The 25,790-nt window shown below is 46.9% G+C and overlaps 1 protein-coding gene across 2 annotated transcripts in view; it reads left to right on the top strand.

Moving 5' to 3' along the window:
* The window catches only part of BRD4 (bromodomain containing 4), an 87,534-nt gene that overhangs the window by 28,616 nt on the left and 33,128 nt on the right, over positions 1-25,790 (top strand). For both annotated transcript variants that reach the window (XM_027548042.1, XM_027548043.1), the window contains exon 2: positions 25,141-25,459. In XM_027548042.1, coding sequence (XP_027403843.1) covers positions 25,175-25,459 — 285 coding nt within the window. In that variant the 5' untranslated portion in view covers positions 25,141-25,174. The remainder of the gene's footprint in view (positions 1-25,140; positions 25,460-25,790) is intronic.

Here is a 25,790-nt window from a genome sequence, read left to right as displayed (position 1 = left end):
TGAGTAGCAGCAAGCATCTTTTTGAGAAAGATGGGGACTAGGAGGAGGATTCTGGCGAGAATCCTTGGGCTTCTGTCATGGAGATGCCAGGGACAATACCTGCAGACTGCAGGAGGAGTTTAGTTGTGGTGCAGCTTCCTTCAGCATGCTGGTTCTCTAGTGTGGGCAGACTCTACCAAGGTTCGGCTTCAACTCTGTGGCTTGTTCCCTGGGCCACTGGCCCTATTCGTGGCACCTCCAGTCGGGACCTGATTCTGAAATTCTAAACAAGATGAAGTAGTATGGTATTAAGTGTTGAGACAATTGGGGAAACGATCATAACTGAAGAATAATCTTATCTTTTCTCTTTTTAAAAACAGATGTGTTAGTTCTTTGTTCTCTGGCCTCGGGTCTGGGACAGCCTGCCCCACCATTCATTAGCCTTAACTGTATCCATGACTGCTTTGCCACTTCACCACACAGGGCCTAAACTCCAGGTTTTGCGTCACACTGACTCGCTGCATCCTGGGAATGAATCTTGGATGTCAGCCAGATATTAGAGCCCTAGGCTCCAAGGAAATCAGCCTGTTCACTTTGGATTAGTCCTGGCATCCAGCCATCTTTTACAGCACTTTTCCCTGGGAACCCAGCAGAGACATCCCAAGAGCTGACTTGATGAACCTTTGGAACAGGAGCCTGCCCTAGGTTGCTGTGGTATACTGAGAAAACTTTTCTGGGAAAAAACAGTGGAAAGAGGGAAGTTCCACACCCAGAAACTGGCCCTGGAATTATAGTCAAGTTTCAGTTGTATTCAGTGCTGGCAGTGGAATCTTATTCCTCTTCCTGTCCCCTTGGCTTCTGGATTGGAAAGGAAACGAGGACCCAGGAAATCTGCACAAGGTGGTTTTCCTCCTAGTTGGCGGAGATCACAGATGGTCTGATAGATGTATTTGTAGAGGCCAGCATGTCTTTCTCTTCCTCTGTGAACTTGCACCTTCAGACCTTTATTTTATCAGTTACAGCTGAAGAAATGCAGGGGGAAGGAGAACCTTAGATTTTGGTGTTTTCATTTGTGTTTTACTCAGCATATAGTTTGAGAAAGTTGTTGTGAAGTACATTTGTGAGCACTCCAGACCACTGGTGTGTCCTAGCGTTGGCACCCCAGCTCTTGGTTTGTACAGTGGGTCAGTCTCGCCTTGACTGTTCAGAATCCCCTTGGGAGCACGTGAGACTCCTAATACTTGGCCCTTACCCAAGACTTGTCACTGGGCTCTCTGAGGAGGGGCCCAGGCGTCTTTATTTTCTTTCCTTTTTAAAAATATTTTCCAGATGCTGCCAACTGTACAGGTCTGTAAATTATTGTTTACCCAGATATCACCCCAAGTCGAGTACTGAGTATTGAGAATCTGGAAGCTGCACAGTCTTGTGAAGAGAGACGTACACTGGGCAAGTCACAGACTCTTCTGGGCATGCTTGGCTTAAAGTCACTGGTTTAAATCTGGTACTGGATTTTTCCCCTGCTATCTTCGTTGTAGAGCACCTTCTTAGTGTGAGGACAGAGGGAATGGTGGTCTGGTTTATTATTAAAGCCCAGTTAACTATTTGGGCTATATTTGGGCCTTGTTAAAATCTGGAATGCAGGCCCCTGACTGACTGAAGTGTTGAAGCCATTTCTGCCAGTCAGTTGGAGATGGACCACGCTCTGAACAGAATTACCAGCATCTCTGTCCTGAGGCAGAGAGCTGGGCCCTCACCATTGCTCATACCGCCACTCCTCACAGTAGTAAAAAGCTAGGAGCAATGCAAATGTCCACTTGATGAATGGTTGAACAAAGTGTGGCATCTCCATACAATGGAGCATTAGTCAACTGCGGAAGGAAGGAAGTTCGGACATTTGGTTACAACACGGACAAACCTTAAAGACCCTGCCAAGTTGGAGAAGCCAGGCCCAGGACAGACGCTGTGTGATCTCACTTAGGTGAGATACCTGCGGCAGCCTTATTCGTAGAGACAGGAAACGGAACACTGGTTGCCAGGAGTTGGGGGAGGGAGGGGAGGGGGAGTTCTTGTTTAATGGGGACAGAGTTCATGTTTAGAAAGATGAAAAAGTTCTGGAAATGGATGGTAGTGGTGGTTGAATAACAGTGTGAATGTACCTCATGCTATGGAACTTTACACTTTAAAATTGTAAACCTTATGTATATTTTACCACAATTAAAAAAAAAATGCGTGTACCTTACCTCTTCCAGGTGACTAGCTGTATATTGATCATATTCACTGCAGACTAATGGCTTCTGGTCTGCACGGGTTGCCTAAGGCTGTTCTTCTCTGCCATGGTGGCAGTTAAATCGTTGGCTCTTTTTTCATTTAGTAAACCGGCGTAATTGTCTCCTTGTCTGCTATCGCATTGCCAGCTGTTGCTTCCTCCTGTGCCTTCAACTGCTCCTCTCTGCTTTCAGTGGGCTGCTTCTAATCTGGTGTCCTGGGAATGGAGATAAGCTTGTCTTCTTAGTGGTGTTGGGCTTTGTGGTAGCCTTACCCGATGACACCCTTCTGGGCCTTCAAGTGGCCAGAACCACCCCCCTCTTCCAAATAGCCACTGTGGTTGTTGGGTTTCACGGTTTTCCCAGCTTAGGTTTTACACTGTTATCTGAGGTTCAGCTAATCTTGTTTTGAGTTAAAGGTGACTTTATTATTCATGGATTTTTTTCCATCTGGGTGTTATTGACTCGAGTGCTGCTTCTCTTGGCCCCCTTGAGCTGCTGGCATCGATGGTAGATGGCTGTTGTCAGGACCCCCGGGTGTGCACTGGCATGGTGGTCTTGCATGAACCAGCCCTTGCAGGGGCACTGAAATCCAAAAGGAGGTGCTCACCCTCCGCCCTGCCTGGTGAGGAGGACAGATGTGCTCGCCTTCCTTTGCTGGGATCCTCTGCGGCCTGAAGACTGAAACCCAAGGCCTGGGCCGCTTTAGGTTGGGGTCTTTGTGCTTTTCTCATGTGCTCACAGTGCTGTATTTGGCAGGTTTCTTCACAGCCCATTGCTCAGTCCAAATAATGACAAGGACTTTCCAGCAGCAAAGAGGAGACCCTTAGGGTGTAGATTAAATTCCCCGAGTCAGCAGTCATGGATAGGGGTTGTGAAGGCACCTCTCCAGGTGAAGGCACACTTTGCCTTTGGCACATGGGAGCTGTGAAACTTCTGAGGATTCTGAGTAGGTGATTAGGATAGGGAATGTGTAACAGTAATACCCCAGTTATTACTAGGGTACTCTCTTTGACCTGCTTTCCTAATTAAAGGTGGAATATGTTTGTGAAATGAAAAATCAGGCTTTGATCAACTGAGAAGTTGTCATTCGGCAAGGCTTACAACTGTGACATTTATTTAGGGAATCATTTTGTTTTTAGTTACTAAGTCCTGTTGCACTGCATAGTCTGTGGCCTGCCAGGCTCCTCTATCCATGGAATTTCCCAGGAAAGAATACTGGAGTGGGTTGCCATTTCCTTCTGCTGGGGATTTTCCTTACCCAGGGATTGAACCTGCGTCTCCTGCATTGCAAACGGTTTCTTTACTGCTGAGCCACCAGGGAAACCCATAATTTTGTTATTGCCACCCAAGTAACTGGTGTACCAGAAGGAACTGTATTCTTCTGGCTGTAACAAGGTAAACCTAGGATTTGCTGTCTTTGTATCCTGCCTGAGGGGTGGAATCAAGGATGACTTGCCTCTCAGACATGACTCTTTGCAGGAAAATATGCTGTGTAATAAATGTGAATGGGCTTCCCAGGTGGCCTTAGTGGTAAAGATCCTGCTTGCCAATGCAGGAGACATTAGAGACACTCGGGTTCAATCCCTGGGTTGGAAAGATCCCCTGGAGGAGGGCATGGCGACCCACTGCAGTGTTTCTGCCTGGAGAATTCCATGGACAGAGGAGCCTAGCAGGCTGCAGTACATAGGATCACAAAGAGTTGGACACAACTGAAGTGGTTCAGCGTGCGTGCATGCAATAAATGTGTAGGCAGAAAGTGAATTTGTAGTATGAACTGGCTTAATGAGTTCTTTTGTCTTATATGTAAATTCTGTAAGGTAAATGAATTCTGTCCTTTTTCAGTATCTTTAAAGGTGAGCCTGTCATGGGATGAAAGCTGCGGTTTTAAGTAAGCCACAAGCCCCTGAGTTCAAAGTAGATAGACCTGGGAAACCATCTTTAGAGTAATTTGCACATGAATTAGATATTTTAATGGAGAAAATTTGTCAGCTAGATTCCTTGAATACATCATATAGATGAAATGGGGAGAGCTCAGAAACCACAGTCTTGCTTTTTGTGAAAGTCCCAAGGAGTAGTTACTTTTAAAAGCTCCAATGCCATATGCCCCCTATCATTTCTTTTTTCGATATACATCACATAATTTTAGTTGTTATTTTAGTTCTTGGTTGCCTGTCTGTCTCCATTGCCCCATCTCTCGGCCAGAATGTAAGCCCATGAGGGTAGGTGTCTTCATACTGAATCCTAAGAGCCTGTAGAATTAAGAGATACACAGTAAGGTGTTTGTTGAAAACTATAGCAAATCCAAAGTTTTCACCTAAACTAGGAACACCTCAAATGACAGTGTCATACCCAGTCATCCCCAGGCCTCTGCTGCTTGGCCAGACTGGACCAGTTGGTTTTCAGCTTGTTCTTAATCTTCAACATCATCTCCTTACATACTCACACAACACAAATACGTGTTATATTAGCATATATCTGTGTAGTGAAGGAAGCAAAAGTAAGAAGCAGGACAGGACAGATAGATACTGGTTAGTGAGGAGAGCAGTAGTTGGATCACAGGAGCAAGTTAACAAGAAAGAGGAGCAAGCTCAGCTCTTTTTGGAACCCCTTGATTTGGGGTTCTGCGGGGTCTGGAGTACCATTGTGCCTGTCTCTTCATCTAGGTTTGCTGGGGACCGTTAACCTCTGTAATGCAGTAGGCTTTTCTCTTTTTAAAGAACACTTTTTAAAATGTTTCAAATCATACCTTGGGTTGAAGTCAGATCCATAATAGCTTATATCTCTGTCCTTACTCACTAGAGGAAGTGAGCCTAACTCACTAGGGAAGTTGAATCCACTGGGAGTTAAAGCTTATGCTTTCAAATATGGGTCCATATAAAAATGGAATAAATCAGGAATAATAGAAGACTGGGCTTGGAGTGGGAATGTGTGTGCATGAGCTCTGTTGTCTCTGGTACGTGTGCCCAGGCTGGGGGCAGGGTGTGGAGGGTCCTGGTCAGGAGGATAGTCGGGCCAGATTGGCTGTATTTCATGGGAGGGTCTTTCACAGGCCTGGTGTTCTATGTTTGTGTTGAGTGAAATTTCCCTTTCTTCCCCAGACCTGGAGCACATCGGTTTGAGTCATGTTCTTGGTATACTTGTACCCATTTATTTTTAAAGGGATTTGAGTTTGAACTGGGTTTGATAAGGGTTTTTCTTCTTAAGCACCTATGGTGCATTTCTACACCTGAAAGTATAATACATTTTGATGCCATTCCTATGGCAACCAGTGAACTCCAAGGGAACAGATTCTATTTTTGTGCTTTAACATGGTAACAGGATTAGTGAAGGCACATCGAAAATACCATTATAAGTTTGTTGCAGTTTGAAGAGAATTTAAATGGTCCAGCACCAAATTTTCAACATTGACTTCATTTGAGTCCACTTCCAATAATCCATCTGCATGGCAGTCAAGTTAGTCTGGTTTTAAATGTCATTTGGGTGGGTGGTGGGGGTGTTGATGGAAGCTTATTTTTAATCCAAAATGGGTCTTCGGTAAAATGTCCATTCTCTGGGTTTCAAAACTTTGTTTAGAGGCTTCTGTCATTGGGGATTCTTGAGTTCAAGCATGTAACTCTCTACCCCAGCCTGAGCCTGGAGATAGGTGATTTTAACTTATCTTGCCTCTTCAAGAGACAAAATAAAAATGTGAATACCTTCCTCAGGAAGCCTTCCTTGACCTGAACCCCTTGCTGAGGTGGTGGTGGCATATGGAGAGAGCAGTGGCCTCCACAAACCACACCTTTCCCAGCTTCCATTCTCTTGATTTCATCAGCTTGAGCTATCCTGTTAGCAGTTTGGGATTGGGGAAATGCTCGCCTATTTTCTGATTTTAAGTTGGTAAGAAGCCTAGCTCTCTGCTGGAGGCATCTTGGTGAAGCATCTCTACCCTCGCTGGCTCTGGGTGCTAATGTCTAAGCTGAGAAATGGGGGTGGGGTGGAGGGTGAGTTGGGGACGTGGAGTTGAACAGGGCAGCCAGAGGTGGAAGTTATGAAGCTATCCTGAGATGGTTCTGCACTTTGGTTTCCCCCACTTGTTGCAGAGACTGTAGCTCACATGTTGCAGCTTCTCATGTTCAGGCCTTGCCTGCTCCAGCAGCCTTGGCAGGGTGGAGAGCCAGGTGGTGATTTTCACCCGACTCTGGAGGGCTGAGGACGCAGTGCCTGTTCTCTGACCTTTCTCTCCTCATAGCAGATGGCACTGCTGCACGCTCTCCTTTCCCAGTGAAAGAGCTCATTCATGCCATTCGTTGAGGGTGGACTCGGAGCTCTGCCTTCCTCCATCTGCCTGGGTCGGTGCCCTCCACCCTATTCTGAAGCCACCCTCACGGGCTGACTTCCTCACATCCGCCTGCTGCAGCACACGATCCTGCGTAGCACCAGCTGCTGAGGCCAGAACAAGGGAAATACAGAATGGCTCCGCGCTCCTTTATATTAATGGGAGGAGCCACCCGAGTTTGTGGAGGGCTCAGGGCAGGGTCAGTAGTTCTGGCTGAATTCTGCCTGTGTCTCACAAAACAGCCTCTGGGAAGGAGCTGAGTTTATAACTAAAACTTGTGTTCTAGTCCCCTCCCTCTAGTTATGAGGACCGTGGGGGCCCTGCAGGATCATAGCCCAGGCTCTGGAATCTTCTTTGAAATTTATTTTCTTCTGGGTTTTTTGCCTTGATCTAAAACTCTCCTTTGGTGTCTTGATGCTTTAAAAGCCTTTGTGTATCTCACATTTAATGTTTTCTGACGTATTTTCTACTCCCTCCCCTTTCACACCCATTATTCAACTTTGGGAGGACAAAATTGTATGGTTTGAGTCCCCCTACCCTCACCCCAGGTTGCCAACCGCCTCATTGAAAACCCAGGAGCAGCTGTGATGCCTGAGACCGTGACCCAAACCTACTGCCTCTAACCTGTTTCTGTGGTGTCGCCATTCAGGAGGCTGCTGATTCCAGTGCCTCTGTCTACCTCCCTGGCAGGGATTTCAATTTGGGGCACTCTCATCTCTGGGCCGGAGAAGGCAATGGCACCCCACTGCAGCGTTCTTGCCTGGAGAATCCCAGGGATGGGGGAGCCTGGTGGGCTGCCGTCTGTGGGGTCGCACAGAGTCGGACACGACTGAAGCGACTTAGCAGCAGCAGCATCTCTGGGCACAGTGTCCTGAATGGCCTCACTCAGCCTGGCTACTCTGCTGTGCTGTGCTCTGCTCCTATAGCCAGATGCAAGTTTGTCGTATGATGGCTCATCAGTTAATTCTGGTCTTCCTTTGGGCCTCAATGGCTGGCATTTGTCCCCTTAAATTATCTTTGGGTCTGACCCCATCCTCCGCATGCATCTGCCCTGCCCTGCCCCGCCTTGGTGCTTTGTTCCTGCAGTAGCCTCCATGATAAATTTGCTCTCCAACCCCTCGGTAGTGTTCCCAAATTGTGGGATGCCTAACCCCTAAGTGGAATGACTTTGGCGAGTGCCAGGGCTAGCAGTCCTCATGAGAGAGGGGCGCAGTTACATTTTCAGTCTCCCACAGTGCTTCTGTTCACTTTGAGGAAAAAGTGTCAGCTGTTGTTAATCTCCCTTGGTGCACTTCCAATGCCAGTGAGAATCTTGGGCCAGTAGTCATGCCAACATTGCTTTCATTGTCCTTCTTTTTACACGGACTTTCTCTTCATAGCAGCTGGTGCTTGTTTTTAAGTTAATGACTTTTTCTTTTATTTTTGAAAATTTTCATAGCTTCAAAAAGTAGATTCACCAGTTAATATTTTGCCACGTTTGTTTTATTTTTCAGTGCACAGGTTTCCTCCCACCCCAGTCGTTGAAAGTAGGTTGCAGATGTGATATTTTACCTCATGTACTTCAGCAAGCATCTCTTTCAGAATAAAGGTGTTTTCGTGAAAGCAGGGACTCCCAGCAGATATTTGTGTATCCGTGTTCATAGACGTATTGGTCATAATGGCCAAAATAATGGCCAAAAGATGGAAGCAACCCAAGTTTCCATGGAGGGATGAATGAAAAATACAGTCTATCCACATGGTGGAATATTATTCAGCCATAAAAGGAAGGAAATTCTGATAAATGCTACATGTATGAACATTGAGGACATTATGTTAAGAAAAAGAAGCCAGTTACAGAAGGACAAATGATTTGTGATTCCACTTACATTAGGTAGTGAGAGTAGTTGGTTTCATAGAGACGGAAAGTAGAATGGTGATTACTAGGAGCTGGAGGGTGGAGGAAATGGAGAGTTAGTGTTTAATGGGCGTGGAGTTTCGATTTTGCAAGATGAAAAGCGTTCTTGAGTTGGACAGTGGCTATAGTTGGCCAACTGTGTGGTTGTGCTTAGGGCCACTCACCTGTGTGCTTGCGTGCGTGCTCAGACGCTCCAGTCTTGGCCGGCTGTTTGTGACCCCCACGGGCTGCAGCCCGCCAGGCTCCTCTGTCCCTGGGATTCTCCAGGCAGGAATCCTGGGGTGGGCTGCCATGCCCTCCTCCAGGGGAGCTTCCCAGCCCAGGGATTGAACCAGTGTCTCCTGTGTCTCCCGCGTTGCAGGTGGATTCCTTACCCACTGAGCCACCTTGCAAATGGTTGTAATGGTAAATTTCATGTTATGTGTATTTTGCCACAATAAAAGGATAAATAATATAAAAGGCTACTGAAGTTTTTATTATTTTTTTTAAAATAAGGGCATTGTCCTATTAAACCACAGTAAATATTATGGAAAATCAACAATAATTGGCATTCCATATTAAGAATTCCCATGTTGTCTCAAAAAATGTCTGTCTCCCATTCAAATAGGTTGACACATCACATGTGATATGTTAGCATTTTATTTTAAATAAATATATTTAAATTTATAAAAAGCAAGTTGATGTAATGTGCAGGTGAATGGGTTTGAAATCGCTAGGGTCAAATGTGTATAGTGATCTGGGCTCTTTGGCCCCAGAGCTGAGTTTCTAACATGACTGCCCCAGCCTGCCTAGCTTCTACAGGAGGAATCTTCTACATCTTTACAGTCAAGGTCAGTACTAACCTCATCAGGCTTTTAGGCCTCATCAAAATGTGGTACTGCGACTGAGGAACTGAATTTTAAATTTTTAATGAATTCTAATTAAAAATTTAAAACTGGTGCCACCATTTAGTTTTGGAGAACTTTTTAAGTATGTTTGGAACATCTTGGGCACGTGCATCTATTTTTTTCTTTCTTTGGCCATGCAGCATGGTATGCAAGATCTTAGTTCCCCGACCAGGGATCGAACCCATGCCCTGTGCAATGAAAAGGTTGGAGCCCTAACCACTGGACCTCCAGGGAAGTCCGTGAATCTGCTTTAAACATCAAACTTTATAAAATGTACACACAGATCAAATATTTTGAATGAAAATTTAGCTCCTGAATTGAGATGTGCTGAAGGTGTGGAGTACACACCAATTTAAGACATTTAGTATGAAAAATGTAAAATGTCTCAGTTTCTCTTATGGTTACACATTGAAATGGAATTTTGAGTATATTGGGTTCCACGAAATATACTGTTAACTTCACCGTTTAGCATTATAATCTGGCTACAAGAAAATGAAGGTGCTTGAATGGTCACAGGTATTTCTGTCAGACACATGTAGATAGGATGTAGGAGTGAAGAATCTTTTCCTCTGTGCGGCAGCCTGCACTACCATCTTCTACCAGGTCCTTCTCTGACTTCTGAAGACTCCTGAAAACTTTTGGGGCCTGCTGTTTTTTTTTTGGTGAATTCTCAGCTGGATTCTCTTTCTCACTTCTGTCCTGTCTTAATAAGGCCTGGGAGCACCTAAGCCCTGGGCACACCTCTTGAAGCCTTTGCTTCTCCACTGAGTGTTAGACTGGTGGAGGGAAGGGGCCCAGCCACATCTCATCTGTGTAAGGCGTGTGGGGGATGGGAATTACATGGCAGCCCATCTGTGTTCCTGGTTAAACGGGTGGAGAACACTTCTTTGCTCCTCTTCTGTCTAGCTCTTGGCCCCAGGTCTGAAGCTGCACAAAGTTTGGGGATCGTTGATGGGAGCGCACTGAGACCCCGGAGAAGATAGTGGGGTCACTGGCCCTGTTCAGCTTTGCTCTCTTCTGGGTGAGATGTACCTGGCATGGAGTCTAGAAGAACTCAGAATTCCAGAGAGTTATGTGGAGAGATGGGGAAGGGCCACGGGCCTCAATCTGCCCAGCATGTGGGTCTCCAGCTTTCCCCATGCACTGGGAAAACCAGTTACTAAATCCAGTGAAGGCAGTTGGCATTCCCAGCCAGAGACGTGTGTGCACACATTTTTTTTATTCAGTCATTCTGTGCACTGGACCTTGGTTTGAAGCTTCATGTGGGGTGTATGTTAGTTCCACATCCTTAAATATTTTTCCTGATATTAATAGAAAAGTGGCAGAGAGTTCCAGGAAATACCGTGGGTTCGTTGGGAGTGTGGTAGTCTATGCACTGGGGCAGGGGTTTTGGCTTCTGATGGGCTGAGAGCTCCTCACCAGTGAGCAACCCTTACTTTCCCAAGTGGACACTGGGGACAAGCTGACCTGATTGTGTCTAGCAGGGAGTAAACTTGGGTTGTGCAACAAGATCTGAGCCTGTGAGATTCTGCTGCAGCTGAGGTTCCCCAGGGCAGAGCACTGCCTGTGACAAGACCCCCCTGCCCAAAGCACAGTGGCTGAAGAGATCATATGTGCCTGGTGAGGTTTGACCTTTTTCTCTCCAGCACCTGTATCCACCTTCCTGTCTGTCAGAGTTGGGGTACTTGACTTCTGTGAATCAGCTTTTGGTGGAAGTTAGGTGGAATTAATGACAAACAAAAACATCAGTTTTTACAAAGAAACATCCCTGTCACCTTTTATTTTTTTTGCTTCCCTTGCTGTTCTCATCTGAAGCAGTGTTGAGTTTTGTCCTTGATTGGCTTTGTACTCCGAAAGTTACTGAGATCTAGAGGAGGTTGGTCGTTTAAATCCACACGTCCTTCTCAAGCTGACGTGGTGAGATTGTGAGGGCAAAAGTCAACACTGAATGTTTCCTGAGGGTAGAGACCTCCTTGCAGTGCATGGAGGTGGCTTGCCCTTGCCTGAGAGAAGCACCTGTCTGAAAATCAGTGCATTTTGGAGGCCAGGGCCCCTCGGCCTATTTGCCTGGGGCAGCTTGACTCTCAGAGCACCAGCCTTTTCCTGTAGCCTTGGCAGTGGATGTCTAGTTCAGACACTGTCAGCTCTCGCTATTATTTGAGTTCTGTACCTGGTGAAAGGTGAGGGGAACAGGTCATCCTAGCTGGATCCTCTTCTTGAGAGTGCCTGCTAATGACAGATAATTCCTTTTTCTGAGATTTTTCTTTTAAAGTTCAGCTTCACAGTGAAGGTCAAAGGGTAGTATCATTAAAGAAGAGGTCACCCATAAGCGTTGGCTCTTCATCAAGGTAAACAGGCTCTCCTGCTTCGCTAAAGCCCAAGTCAGTGTGTGCCCTTGTCCTTGATTGATACATCTGTTCCTGCCTCCTTGGTGGTCATGGCTGAAGATGTTGGGGTCATGGTGTCTTGGGAAGCTCTTGTGTTAGCCCTCTTCCTGAGCCCCATTTGTCCCCAGTAAGTGTAGTTTTAAAAAATATTTATTTAGCAGCACTCAGGGTCTCTAGCTGTAGCATGTGAACTCTTTAGTTGTGGCATGTGGGATCTAGCTCCCTGACTAGGGATCAGACCTGGGTCCTCTGTGTTGGGAGCATCGTCATAACTGGACCACTAGGGAAGTCCGAGTTAAGTGTGGTTTTGAGTCTCCCTCTCAGCTTCCATTCTGCTGCTTTGGAGAGAAGCTTAGAGCCATGATAGGCTTTTGTGGGATATCTCCCACCTTGTTAGCTTGGCCTTCTTGTGGAGGCTGCTTCTCATTTCAGGGAATGACTTTATGGGAAAGTTGGTTGGGATGTTGCTGTTGCCACTTAAACAAAGCAGACCTGTGTGCCTGTGAGCTGGCATGTTCTGGAACATTTCAGCCACAGACAGTAGACTGCCTCTCCCCCGTGTGGTGCTTCCTGTTGCCTGTTGCAGGTGGTTCATCATCTGCACTTCATACCTTCCTCTTGGCCTCCCAAATTCCCAAACAGCTCGACTTTGACCACTAGCTTGAAGGTTAACACTAACGTGTTTTCCTGGTGTTTGGTGTTCTAGAAATACCACAGTTGTCTTTCTTGTACTAGTTTTAGTTTTAAATTTTGTTCATGAGGATCATGAACTTACGTTTTATCTTTTTGTTGGAAATGGGAGGGTTATAGAGAATCAGTGTGACAGTTACAGAGAACCAGTGTAGCATCACCCTCAGAAGCTTTATGGTCTACATGCAGGTCACCCGTAACACTACGTCAGCCTCGTTTGGCTAATCCTAGTTTCTCACTTCTCAGACATTTTCCTCATTTCAGTACTTTCTCTGTGTTGTGAAATGAACACCATCTCTCATTCTTGCTGCCTTGCAGATTATTCAATTCTGCATTGTTCCCTATGCTTCCTTCCTACTGGGAAACTCTCATCTAGGCAGAGGAAGTGCCTGGCCTCTCTGCCTGCCTTGGCTTTGCGATCTGCATGTCTCTGGCCATATTGGAGTCCACCTCTCAAAGCGAGCAGGAATTTTCTGCATGAAACAACAGTCTGTTCTGTTGGCATTACGTGTTGTAGAGTGGGTTAATCTTAGTGTTACATACATCAGAACAGCTCTTTTGGAAAATAAAATCACTAAAAATAAAAGGTTTAAAAGTAAAGGCAGATAGAATAGTAGTAGTAATAACTTTAAAAGAGGCAACCAGAAGAAAGTATCACTCTTACCTTAACCTATGAAGGGCACAACCTTAGACCTAGGTCTGTGGGAATGGAGAGTTTGAATTAATGGCAGATTGTGTTTCTGTCAGTCTTCCAGCCTCTGATTTACAGACTTGGGCAGGTCAAGGCTGCTTTGAGAAGCAGTGTCTGGAGGCCAGCTCACCAGGTAAAGAGGTAGACAGATCAAAAAACCACCTCAGCAGAGGTCAGTGGGGATTTGTGAGGGGGGGCATATTGTTGGTTGGTTGGTTTTTAAATGTAAGTAGGTATAGTCATGGAGAAGGCAATGGCACCCCACTCCAGTACTCTAGCCTGGAAAATCCCATGGATGGAGGAGCCTGGTGGGCTGCAGTCCATGGGGTCGCTAAGAGTCGGACACGACTGAGTGACTTCACTTTCACTTTTCACTTTCATGCATTGGAGAAGGAAATGGCAACCCACTCCAGTGTTCTTGCCTGGAGAATCCCAGGGACAGAGGAGCCTGGTGGGCTGCCGTCGTCTGTGGGGTCACACAGAGTCGGACACGACTGAAGCGACTTAGCAGCAGCAGTAGGTATAGTCACCCACAGAGCTGCCACCATGTCTCACTTCCATTTTATGGTTTCATGTACGCACCCAGTTGTCTGTCTTTACCTAATTTCATCTGTAATTGTGTATTCTGCTTTTCTAACATAGCACTCATGTTACTTAAGAGTTCCTTCATTTTGACACAAAGTCTAGAAATCTATGAAACGGGTTGCAAACTAAGGCCTGCCGACTAGTCTGAATTTTACTGACACACAGCCACCGTTCCTCGTCCCAGGATTGTCAGCAGGCTGCTTTCATGATACAGCAACAGCAGAATGAAGTGTTACAAAGACTGTTTATCCTGCATAGCTGACTGTATTTACTCTCTGGGAAAAATTAGCCTCCCCCTGCTGATGTATGTTTTAGTAGTTTTAGTCTTGTCCACATCAAAGTTTTGTTTTCTTTTTAACTGCCTGCCCATCTCAGGAACACTTTAAATTCACAAATCATCTGTCCAGATTTAACCATCAACACCATGATGTAAGCCGTATGTAACAATGGAGCCTTTTATTGGACCTCCAGCTGCTGGCAGCTTTCATAGGGAAGCTAAAGATGGTACACATTTTTCACTGCCCCTAATGTAATGTTCCTGCTGATTGGTTTCTAAAGCAGAGCGAGTGGATTTCTGATTGGCGGGGTTGTGGCCTGCCCAGCCTTCTGGGTCCTGGTCTTCCGGCTGCAGGGTCCTCATGGGCCTGGTTCCCTCCATTGGGAGACAGAGAGCATGAGTGAGTCTGTGCATGCTTAGCAGCATGGCTGACTCATTTCCACCTGGAGCTGCTGGGCTCAAGGCAGCTGCCAGCTTGATTCTGAGGTGATGGGGCCCTGTTTGGCAAGTCCAGGGGTCAGGGCATGTTCAAGCTGCAGGGAGGAGGATTAAGGCTTCTGAGAGCTTCCTCAGTGCACAAGCACTGGCCAGCCTCCAGACACCTCAGTCTGGCTGATGACATGATTGCTGTTCTCACCAGCCGTCTGAGCCGGTCAGATGGAAGAGTAATCCTGTTTGTGCTTCCCCACCGACACAGATTGCACAGTGAAATGGGCCTTCACTGTGAACGGGAAGCAGCTTCTCCTCTGGGACCAGGAGGAACATGCTTTCTGATATTGGTGTTCCGTAACCATTGTAACTAACATTTCAACAAAGATGTTCCTAGGACAGGCTACGATTTGCTGCACATTAACTAGTATTGAAAAATTGCCAGGTTTTTTTGTTTTGTTTTTTTTTAACCAGAATCAAGGTCCCCTATCGCCTTCTGTGTCTCCTTCTTATAGAAGAACCTTGTAGTAGTGAGGAGGGGATCTCCTTTGTCTGAAGGGTGCATGCTCCTGTCAGCTTATACTTTCAAGAGATGCTGGGGTCATCTGGCATTGGCCAGCTTTTTTTCTTGGCATGAAACCAGTTAAAGCCACAGCCCCTCCAGCCCTTTACTGCTTGGGAAGCATAAATAATTTGGTCTCCGCTCCCCTTGACCCTGCTCCCCATGGCATCAGCAGGGGAGTGTGCTGCTGATTTCACCTATGATGTTGTCCAAGTCACAGATGGCCAGGTGCTGTGAGAGTTACCTTGACTTTGGTACATTTGCAGGGGTTTAATTCTTCAGAAGCTAACCTCATTTACTTGAGGGTCATGTGACATTCAGCTGCTTCTGCAGAGAGAGCAAGTCTGTTGATTAAGATACATGCCAAGGGCTTCCTTGGTGGCTCAGTGCTAAAGAATTCACCTTCCAGTGCAAGAGACACAGGTTCAATCGCTGATCTGGAAGGATGCCACATGCTGCAGAGCATCCAAGCCCCTGTGGCACCACTATAGAGCCAGTGCTCTAGAGCCTGGGAGCTGCAACGAGAAGCCGCTGCAGTGAGAGGCCCGCACAGCACAGCCGGAGAGGAGCCCCTGCTTGCCTCAGCTAGAGAAAGCCCATGCAGCAACGAAGGGCCAGCACAGCTCAAATAAATTTTTTAAGAAATAACATACCAGGATATGGAAGTGGGGTGCCCTCAGCCAAACCACACGCTCTGGGCCCAGCAGTTGACTGGGCCTTTGCCCCTGGGCTTCATGAACAGAAGCAGCTGTGAAACAGAGCACTCAAGAGACACACAGCCCTGGCTGACCTCCTGCTGACCAGACCACCACCCATTATGCTGCTTTGTTGCCAGGACGATGAAAGTGGTAATGCCACCACCTCCCTTGTATGCTTGCCTTGAGGATTAAGTGAGTGTTCAGTACAGGGCATCAGCCCAGGAAGCAGCAGTTATCTGCTGACAGGCTTTTCTAGGTCCCAGCACAGATGTTGAGTATTGTCACTGTATCTCACAGGAGAGTTTGTAAGGCTTCCCAGTTAACCTGCACTGCTCCTACCTTCTCTGGCATCTTACTGCCTATGTGCTTTGTCACTTTAATTCAGAGGCGAGTGAATGGACGGGAAGGAGTCAAGGTGGGGTCACTGGGTTTGTGGGCCCTCTGGGAGGTCAGGAGTTAAGGTGGAACTGCAAATACAAAGTATAACTGTCAGCCTCTCTCCAGAGACAGAGCTGGGACTAAATCTCCAGGAATCAAGTCTTTCTCTTGTCCTCTCTCAGTTACTTACAGAAGCCTAGACCCAAGCCTCTCCCGTGTCTGTCTCGCCTCCTACTAATCTCCAGGAAAGAAAATATTTCTGTTGAAATTTGAAAAACATTACAGTTGTATTGTCTGCTAAACAGTGTCCTTAGATGAGTTGGAATGATAGCAAGCAATATTCTTCACAGCAGGAGTAATTAATCAGGGGACTGTAAACATAGGAAAAGAACTGGCATTTTGGACTTCCCTGGTGGTTTACTGGTTAAGAATACAGCTGCCACTGTGTAGGGGACAAGGGTTCAGTCACTGGTCCAGAAGATTCCACATGCTGCCAGGCAGCTAAGCCTGTGTGCCCTAGAGCCTGCGCTCTGCAGTGAGAGAAGCCACTGCAGCGCAAAGCCTGCACACCAGAACTCGAGAGTTAGCCCCCTCTCGCCACTAGAGAAAGCCTGCGAGCAGCAATGAAGACCCAGTGCAGACAAAAATAAATAGAAGTGACATTTTAACTTCTATTAGTCAACCCAGAGGTTCCCATACTTTAGTTCACGGCAAAAGTAGCATATCACTTTTTTTAATAATGATATTAGGCCACAGGGAATACCTAACAAGCTTGTTTAATGGATAGTTAGGTACAAACAACAAAGTAAGTACTAATATCCCAACAACAGTTTACACCTGTTTGAAGAAAACACATGAATTGAAAGGAAAAAATATTATATTCTTGCATTACTACAGCCAGTTGCTTATGGAATATGTGTGCCTGTTGGCTACAGCACAACTCCTTAAACCTTAGAACTACAACCTTAAGACATCTGTCACCCACGTTTTGTATCCTGTGTTGAATTTTACATGGTACAGCCGTCCCTTGGTATCCGTTGAGGATTCCGTTTTAGGACACACGGCCACACAATCACACCCACTGCCAGGCACCCACATCCAGAGGTGCTCGAGTCTCTTACATTGCAGCAACATGGATAGATTAGAGATTATCATGCTGAGTGAAGTAAGTCAGAAAAAAAACGAATATCATATGATCATTGCACATATCATTTCTCTTGTATGTGCAATCCAAAAAAATTGATACAAGTGAACTTAGTTATAAAACAAATCAAATCATAGATGTAGAAAACACTGTTAGCAGTGGGGGGAGGGGGGAGGGTTAGATTGGAAGATTTGGAATGACATACGCACTGGTCTATATAAGATAGAGAACTTTTAAGGACCCACTGTGCAACACACAGAGCTCTACTCAGTACTCTGTAATGACCTTTACAGGCAAAGAGTCTAAAGCAGCATCAGGGACTTCCTGGTGGTCCAGTGGCTTGGACTCTGCACTGCCAATGCAGGGAGCTCAGGTTCGTTCCCTAATCAGGGGACTAGATCCCACATGCCTCAGCTGGGAGTTTGCATGTTGCAACTAAAGATCCCACATGCTGCAGTGAAGATGGAAGATCTGTGTCCTGCAACTAAGACCCAACACAGCCAAGAAATCAGTATTAAGAAAGAGTTGGTATACGTATAAATGGAACTGATTCACTTTGTTGTACAACAGAAACTAACACAACATTGTAAATTAGCTAGACTCCAATAAAGAAACAAAATTTGATGGCATAGTGTTTGCATATAACCAACTGCGCGTCCTGTCCTATACTTTAAATCATCTCTAGGTTATTTATAGCTAATGCAAGTAAACATTATGAAAGTAATTTAGACAGTGTAAATTCTGTGTTGCCAGTGCATACCAGTTCAAATTTTGCTTTTTAGAACTTTCTAGAATATCCCCCCCCCCCCATATTGTTGATCTGCTGTTGGTGGAATCTGCAGATAAGAAGGACCAGCTGTATTTGCTTTTTATGACAGTAACTGCTGAATGCAGGCTTTGGAAGATGGGACATTGTTGAATATAGTAGGGTGTAACATTATCAATTACCTTGCACTGATAGTTCCCACTGTGACACTCTGTGGTGCCTCAACAGTCAGTCTTTGAACCAGGACGCTGACCATCCAGGTTTTCTTCATCTTTTTCTTCTTCCTCTAAACTGGGAACATGCTGTAAGATAACTGTTGGGAGTAGATCCAGAATTGGACACCCTGTGGGGTCTTTGAGCCTTCTTTGGGTTGAAAACAATAAGTGAAATCCTCTTCCTGTCCCTTGACCTTCCCCTGTCTCAGCTCAATACCTGGTGGCTCCTGCCTCTCAGCCACAGGTGAGTGTGGAAACAGGGGACAGCATTTTTGAATCTTTCAGCTGTAAAACTTTGGTTGAATTAGTTGAAGGCCATTTATACTTTGTCATGAGAATTAATAAATTCCTCCATATCTGCAGATTGATAAGTTTGACTTTTCAGCCTCCTCTCTCTAAAGAGAGCTCTGGTGCTGAGAGCTGTTCATTTCCTGTAGGACTCAGGGGCAGACAGAGAGCCACCCTGTGTTCACACTCGTGATTTACCGTGTCCCTGCGCATCCCATCTTCTGCATCTGTAAACAGCATGCTGTGGTGTGCAGGTATAGTTGAGGATGAAACTATATTCCAGGCAGGAATGAGATTCTTTATAGTCTTTACCTCCTGGTGTCCCTAGAATCAGACCTCAGTGCCTCTTCCACCCCCCTTGCCCCTTTCACTGTCTTCCCTGCCCCGCAGTCAGGGACTTAGGGAGGACACGAGGCCAGCGTGGCCACATGCTCCTGTGTGTCCTCCTCTCGGCTCTGCACGTGCACTGGTGTCTCTCCTGCCTCCAGGCCCATGCCTGTGTTACTGCGTCAGTGGCACCTTCCCCAGGCCATCACAAGTCTTGTCTGTCTCCACATTCCCCACCACAGGCGTGCCCTTCCTCAGTGTCAGTGGTCACAGCAACCCTGCCATTCTTTTTCACAGTACTCGCCCAAGTGTTGCTTAATCACTTGGAGGACATCATGTGGACTACAGAGTCCCCAAGCGTGGCTTGTAACTCAGATGGGATGCATTGGCTGAGCAAGTGAGACTATAGGAGTCACATTTTCCTTGTGAGAATGCTAGCTGGTTTCCTTTTCCAGAGTTTTGAAATTGAACTAGAAGCCCCAGAGTAACTGACCATTGTGTGTGGTCAGTGTAGGGTGACTTCGGTACTTGAGTCATTCAGTAAACACCTGTGTGTTAGGAGGACAAGAGTGAAGTAAAGATGGCCCTAGGGCTCCCAGCTGCATGTATAGGGGAGGCTGACCATCAAAACCATGAGACAGATCAGGGAAGCACCAGATACAGCAAATGAAGGTCGTGAAGGTGACAAGAGAAGGGGCCCGTTGTGGCCACCGTGTTGTTCGGAGTATTGATCCTAGGCGCTGGGACAGTGCAGGCTAGGGGTGACTACTGTGGGACCAATGTACTTGAGATGGCAACCCAGTTGGATCTGTACCTTAGAAAAGGCATCCTGGCTCTCACACAGCGCTGCTCACCAGTGCCTCTCTTTCTTGGCCCATAACAGATTAGAGATTCTTGGTTTCCCTGGTGTTCTTGCCACAGTATGAATGAATGGCTTCTCAAAGTTTTCTAAGGAGTTTACTTGCCCAGTTCTTACAGGCTTGAAAGGATGTTTTGGTTTCTGTCATAGACGTACTGGTTTAAAATAGAGATGAAGCAAAGTTAAAGGGTCAGATTTTCTGTAGAAAAAGTATTCATTTTTTTGAGCAGAAAATTTAACTTCCTTGGCCCAAAGGCCCCTGTGGGCCTGCCTTGAAGGTGAAGGAAAATGGTTGTGTCCAGAGTCCACCGTCCTTTGACTTTGCTGAGAGTCCACTTGAAAAGAGAAAAGGCACAGCCCAGCCCTGAAGCTTTAGAAGTCATTTACTTTGACTCCCTCTTGCCTTGGGGACACTGCTTGAAGATTTCCAGAATGTCATTACTTAATGGAAAACATGGGGCTGATTCCTCCTGGTGGGATGTGCTTGGCTCCACCCTCTGGCGGCTTGCATTCTTGTAGCCCATAGAGCTCCACTGCCCTAGAGCCAGACTGTCTCCTTCAGGGTGGGGTGGCTCCTGTCCCTTGCTTGCTGTAACTCACCTGGCTCGGGCTTGGCTGTGTAATTCTAGAGCTTCTTTCTGGGAGAGATCTAAGGAGAAACCAGACTGTGCATCAATCTGTATCCTCATAGCTTAATTCCTCCCTTCATCATGGGTCACAGTTAACATTAGTCCCCTTGTGCTCCTCTGGACATGTTGGTCCTGCTGCATAGAAACCCTCCCCCAGCCAACTCCACGTGCTTTTTTTTTTTTTTTTAATAAATTTATTCTCCATGTGTTCTTAGATCCCACTGACATATTTCCTTCTCTGTGTGCTGCCCCTCTGTCAACGCTTATGTCCCGCACTCAGCATATCTTATATCTCTGTGTATCTTGCTCATGGCCACCAAACTCAAGGCTCCTGGCCAGCTGGTGTGTTGCCTGTGTCATTTGTCCTTCTGTCTCCCTCGTATTGGCCCAAAACCCCAGTTTCTGTTTCTGCCCAGTAAGTGATTACCTCCATTCACTTACCTGTGGAGGGCTTCAAGGGAACGCTGCATAGTCTCCGCCGTCTTGGGGATGCCTCTCCATCTTCCCTCCCTCTTCCAGCAGTTTCCTGCACATTTTCCTAGCCTACTGGCTTCCCTGGGCTTCCCTAGTAGCTCAGCTGGTAAAGAATCTGCCTGCAATGCAGGAGACCCCCAATTCAATTCCTGGATTGGGAAGATATCCGCTGGAGAATGGATGGGCTACCCACTCCAGTGTTCTTGAGCTTCCCAGGTGGTTCAGCTGGTAGAGAATCCACCTGCAATGCCAGAGACCTGAGTTTGATCCCTGGGTTGGGAAGATCCCCTGGAAAAGGGAACATGTACACATTCCAGTATTCTGGCCTGGAGAACTCCATGGACTGTATAGTCCATTGGGTCGCAAAGAGTCGGATACGACTGAGCGACTTTCACTGGCTTCCCCACCGGCAACCTGCAGTAGGTCTCGCCTGGCTCCCCTCTGAAGAGGATCACAGGGCAAGACCAGGTTGCCCTTACAACTCCTACTTTATTTTTGTCATGTCCTATCTTGATACTTGTATCCTTTACTGTGTTGTTTTTTTAATCAGTTTACTGTTTTGTTTATAGTACCTTTATTTTGAAAGGAAACTAAATCAGGAGTCACGCGTGGATATTCAGTTACATTAGAAACCATGAGAGCAAAACAGTGTTGTTAAATTTCATCCAGAAAATAGTATTATTGCCTGCTGACACCTCTAAGTACAACCTTTAACACTGGTACAAACAGGAGCTTTTCTTAGCAATCAATGCTGGGGTAAGAATAAAAAGAAATGAAGAGGGGAATAAGTAATTAAATGGCAGCTACCTAAAGGTGGTCTGCACTCGCCTGCTGCCGTCAGGGACGCAGTTCTGTGAACTCGCCTGCCTGAACTTTGCCATGCCTTATTACTCTGCGGGTGGCTGTAAGACCTAGCTTCTGTGAGATTGAGGTCCCGTTCTTTTATCAGCTAAACCTCAGAACTAGAGAAATTTCTTCTCTTCCTTGTCACTCACTTCAGGAGTGAAGGCATGCTTTTTGTGTGCAAGGTTCCACGTGCGGCCAAATGCAGCTTCCAGGGGGCCGCCCTCCACATCCTGCTTCACCTGAGGTCAGCAGTGACATGCTCTCAGCCAGATTCCTCCCTTCCTCCTGAGTCACACTCAGTGTTGGGTGATTCAGCTTAAGCCCTCGTCCTCTCCACCTCTGTTCTCTGAGCACTCTTTCTGATGACTCCACACCTTATCCCACCCAGCCTTTGGAGGCTTCCCCTCCCTGAATCTGTATGTGACCTCCTTCCTCCTTTCACTGGGGTGTGTTTACTCACCTTAAGGCTCCAGTGTCCACCCCGTCCTCTCCAGGCTCCCAGCCCGGTGTGCTTTATGTACCTCCCTCCCATTAGGAGCACCTCCATCCCCACTGTCCCACCACAGCTCATTGCATGACACGTTTTCAGGACCACATGGCCCTTAGTTCTGGCCATACTTGTACCAGAAGTCCCCTTGGTGGAGAAAGGAAAGTGCCTTGTATCCTCAGAGCCTGAGGCAGACCTATCCTGTCACGTCTGCCTTTGAAAACTATTGTATTTCAGTAGTTGTGGTCCTGAGAGCTTGTTGTGCTATTGCAATATTCACTGGCCCACCAGCAGATTAAGTTGCTTCTGGAAATGCCCGTTCGTGGTCCTCAGCTCCTAGCACACTGCTGTCATGGCTTGGAGGATGCTTTCCGCAGGTTGCTGGCCCATCAGTCTCCATCACACTTTTATGCCGGACACCTATCTGGTTTTAACTCTGGGTGCCCCTTCTTCATCTCCAGCACCATATGTGCAGGAGAGGTACCAGGAATCAGCTTTGCACGTGCAAAACCCCTTTTCCTGTAGGCGTTGTTAGAACTGGGTTGGTGTTCTCCTTGTAGAGAGCTTAGAGGTTGCTGTAGGAGCTGTCCCTTCCTTCTTGGGTCTTGGGAGTTACCTGGAGGGCATAAACCTTAAAGTCTTACTAGCATATTGGGAGCAGCTGGACATCATTGAATAGATGCATGACCACCTCTAGACACCTAACTGGCACTGCTGTAACACACCCTTTCTCTAGCATTGACAGTATTGACCTTTCCTGTGAGTTAAATGATGAATCACTTATTCAGAGTGATGGGTTTTTGTTTGTTTGAGTGATTGGTATCCCATCTCAGAATAGGCAAATGGCACTCTTTCCTGGTGGTTCAGAGGTTAAAGCATCTGCCTGCAGTGCGGGAGACCTGGGTTTGATCCCTGGATCGAGAAGATTCACCCGGAAAAGGAAATGGCAACCCACTCCAGTACTCTTGCCTGGAGAATCCCATGGACGGAGGAGCCTGGTGGGCTACAGTCCATGGGGTCACGAAGAGTCGGACACGACTGAGCGACTTCACATTCACTTTCACTCTTAAGTTTTATATCTATATGGTGAAAGGGGGTAGAGAACAATGCTTCCTCTTAAAGCAAACAAGGATTCAGATCCCTAGGATCCACAGTCTGCCATGTGATGGCCATGGGCTCCCCATGTGTGTTCCTGCCCCCGCATCAGCCTTTTCTTCGGAGCAGCGCTCTCTTCTTGGGTTGTCTAGCCACTTGATAGCTAGGTCTGTAGTCAGCCAGAGCACCCTGGAAGGAAAGCGGTCTCCCTGGCCGTGTTGGCTTTGTCAGGCCTCAGACCAAGAGGTTCAGCTCTCCACCCCCTCCACGCCATGACGGACTTCACTACTGAGTTGCTTTTATGTAGTGAGTTCTCACCTTGTGCATTTAAAAATTCAGTGATTTTCCAGTCCTTCCTTGGAAGGACTGATGCTGAAGCTAAAGCTGCAATACTTTGGCCATCTGATGTGAAAAGCTGACTTATTGGAAAATACCTTCTTGCTGGGAAAGAGTGAAGGCAAAATGAGAAGGGGGCAGCAGAGGATGAGATGGTTAGATAGCATCACCGACTCAGTAAACTTGAATTTGAGCAAATTCGGGAGATACTGGAGGACAGAGGAGCCTGGCTTGCTGTAGTCCGTGGGGTCACAGAGAGACATGACTTAGTGACAGAACAACAACAGTAACATTTTGCCAGAACTGCATTTATGGAAACCATTGTGAAAACCTTGTTTTAAATTACACTTGGACTGAACCAGAATGCCTAGTATGTGCTGAGCGTCTTCCAGAAAGAAAGCTGGGACAAAGCGAGCCAGCTTGCCCCATTTTTTCTTGTCCCCTCTGCCTGCCAGAGTCCTGTCGTCCCTCTTTGCCTAAGCCCTTGCCTGACTTCCTCAGCTACGGAGGTTTTCTTACCCTCACTGAACTCCTGGATTTATTACTGGAGTTGCTCGTTACATGGAAGCAGCTCCTGCCTCACTTTCTGATTGTTCCTTCTTGCTAGTAGTAAAGTGTCAGAAAAGTACTGCACAAGAGTGCAAATGATCAGTACGCTTTTAAGCAGATGTTTCTTCTCATTAAAAGAATGAAAAGTAAGGGGTGGGTTAGTGTGTTTTCTGAGGGGCCGTTTGACATTAAAAACATGAACCCACTTCCCTGTGGTTGTCCTATAGAATAACTGGACAGGTGCACAAAGCCACCGTTGCAAGAATGTCCATAGTATGGCTTGAAGCAGGGGTTGTTGGGGGCAGTGCATGGACAGAGTGCTAATAAGGCACTGATTGGGGTGGGGGCAGGTCACATGTACTGTCCCCCACCCCAAGCCCCCAAAGAATCACAGGAAGTGCCCCTCTATCCCTTTATAAACAAACTTTGAAAAGCTGGTTAATAAAACAGTAGGTCAAGTATGGATTCATTTTTATGTTATCAGCAGTTACCGTGTGGTATCTCTTTAATCTCCAAACCTACATTATGTAAGTTACCAAGAAAATATTTTTCGTAAGTGTGAGCACTCAGCAGCGGACTGTGTGGGCTAAAAAAGGTTCAGGCAGTCTGGCCTTCCTGCTTGGCCCCCACTCACCAAGTACAATTACCGACGTGGCTAAATGTTTCATGAGCCACAAATATAAACAAAAATATTAATGAAGAGATAATTTGAGGCTTGCAAATCATCCTCTCTCACAGTGTCCACTAAAAACTCAGAGGTGAAAACTTGGTTTGTTGTTTATTATATCCACCTTCCCCTGAACTCCTTAGCTCCCACAGCCCCTTTCAGCCCCTGGCTGACTTGAGACTCCATGGCCTGGCCCTCAAAGTTGATTCCTGGTTCTCTTTCCTACTGGATGATGAATCTTTGAGGGGAGCAGACAGTGGGGCCCTTTTAGTCAGTGCCTGGAGTGTCTCTCCAGCCGACCCAGTCGGTCTTCATCAGAGGGGCTCGGCCTTTGTAGGCCACAGCCCTCGGGGCTGTGTCATTGTGAATGGCTCCGCTCTACTGCCTCATCTCTGACAGTGGCTTTTCCTTTGTAGATTGCCCAGTGAAGAATGTGATGGGATCAGTAGCATGTCTGCGGAGAGTGGCCCTGGGACGAGATTGAGAAATCTGCCAGTAATGGGGGATGGACTAGAAACTACCCAGATGTCTACAACGCAGGCCCAGGCCCAACCCCAGCAAGCCAACACAGCCAGCACCAACCCCCCTCCTCCGGAGACTTCCAACCCCAACAAGCCCAAGAGGCAGACCAACCAACTGCAATATCTGCTCAAAGTGGTGCTCAAGACACTATGGAAACACCAGTTTGCGTGGCCTTTCCAGCAGCCTGTGGATGCCGTCAAGCTAAACCTCCCTGTGAGTAATCTGGGCAGGGTCCAGGGCTGCCTTCCTCCAGGTCTCCTCCTGTGTTGCTCCTGTAAGGATGGATTGATGGGAGGGTGGAGCCAAACTCCAGTATCCTTGAGTGAGGGGTTTTAGCAGTCCTGATGAATGGAAGTGGGGAAAGAGAGAAGTGCTGACTGAATTAAATAGTAACTGGTTTCTTTGATGCTACGATTCTGGGACATGTTGTGTGACGAGATTGAAATAGAAGTGGAGGGTTGCTTGCAGTTTGCCCTTGCTTCGGGGGACTTGAAGTGGGGTCACTTGGTGGTCCAGGCCCTCCCTCCACAGACTTGGTTGGCCA

The sequence above is a fragment of the Bos indicus x Bos taurus genome, chromosome 7, assembly GCF_003369695.1.
Source record: "Bos indicus x Bos taurus breed Angus x Brahman F1 hybrid chromosome 7, Bos_hybrid_MaternalHap_v2.0, whole genome shotgun sequence".
NCBI lineage: Eukaryota > Metazoa > Chordata > Mammalia > Artiodactyla > Bovidae > Bos > Bos indicus x Bos taurus.
The sequence above is the reverse complement of the archived record's forward strand: the minus strand, read 5'-3'. Positions and strand labels throughout refer to the sequence as shown.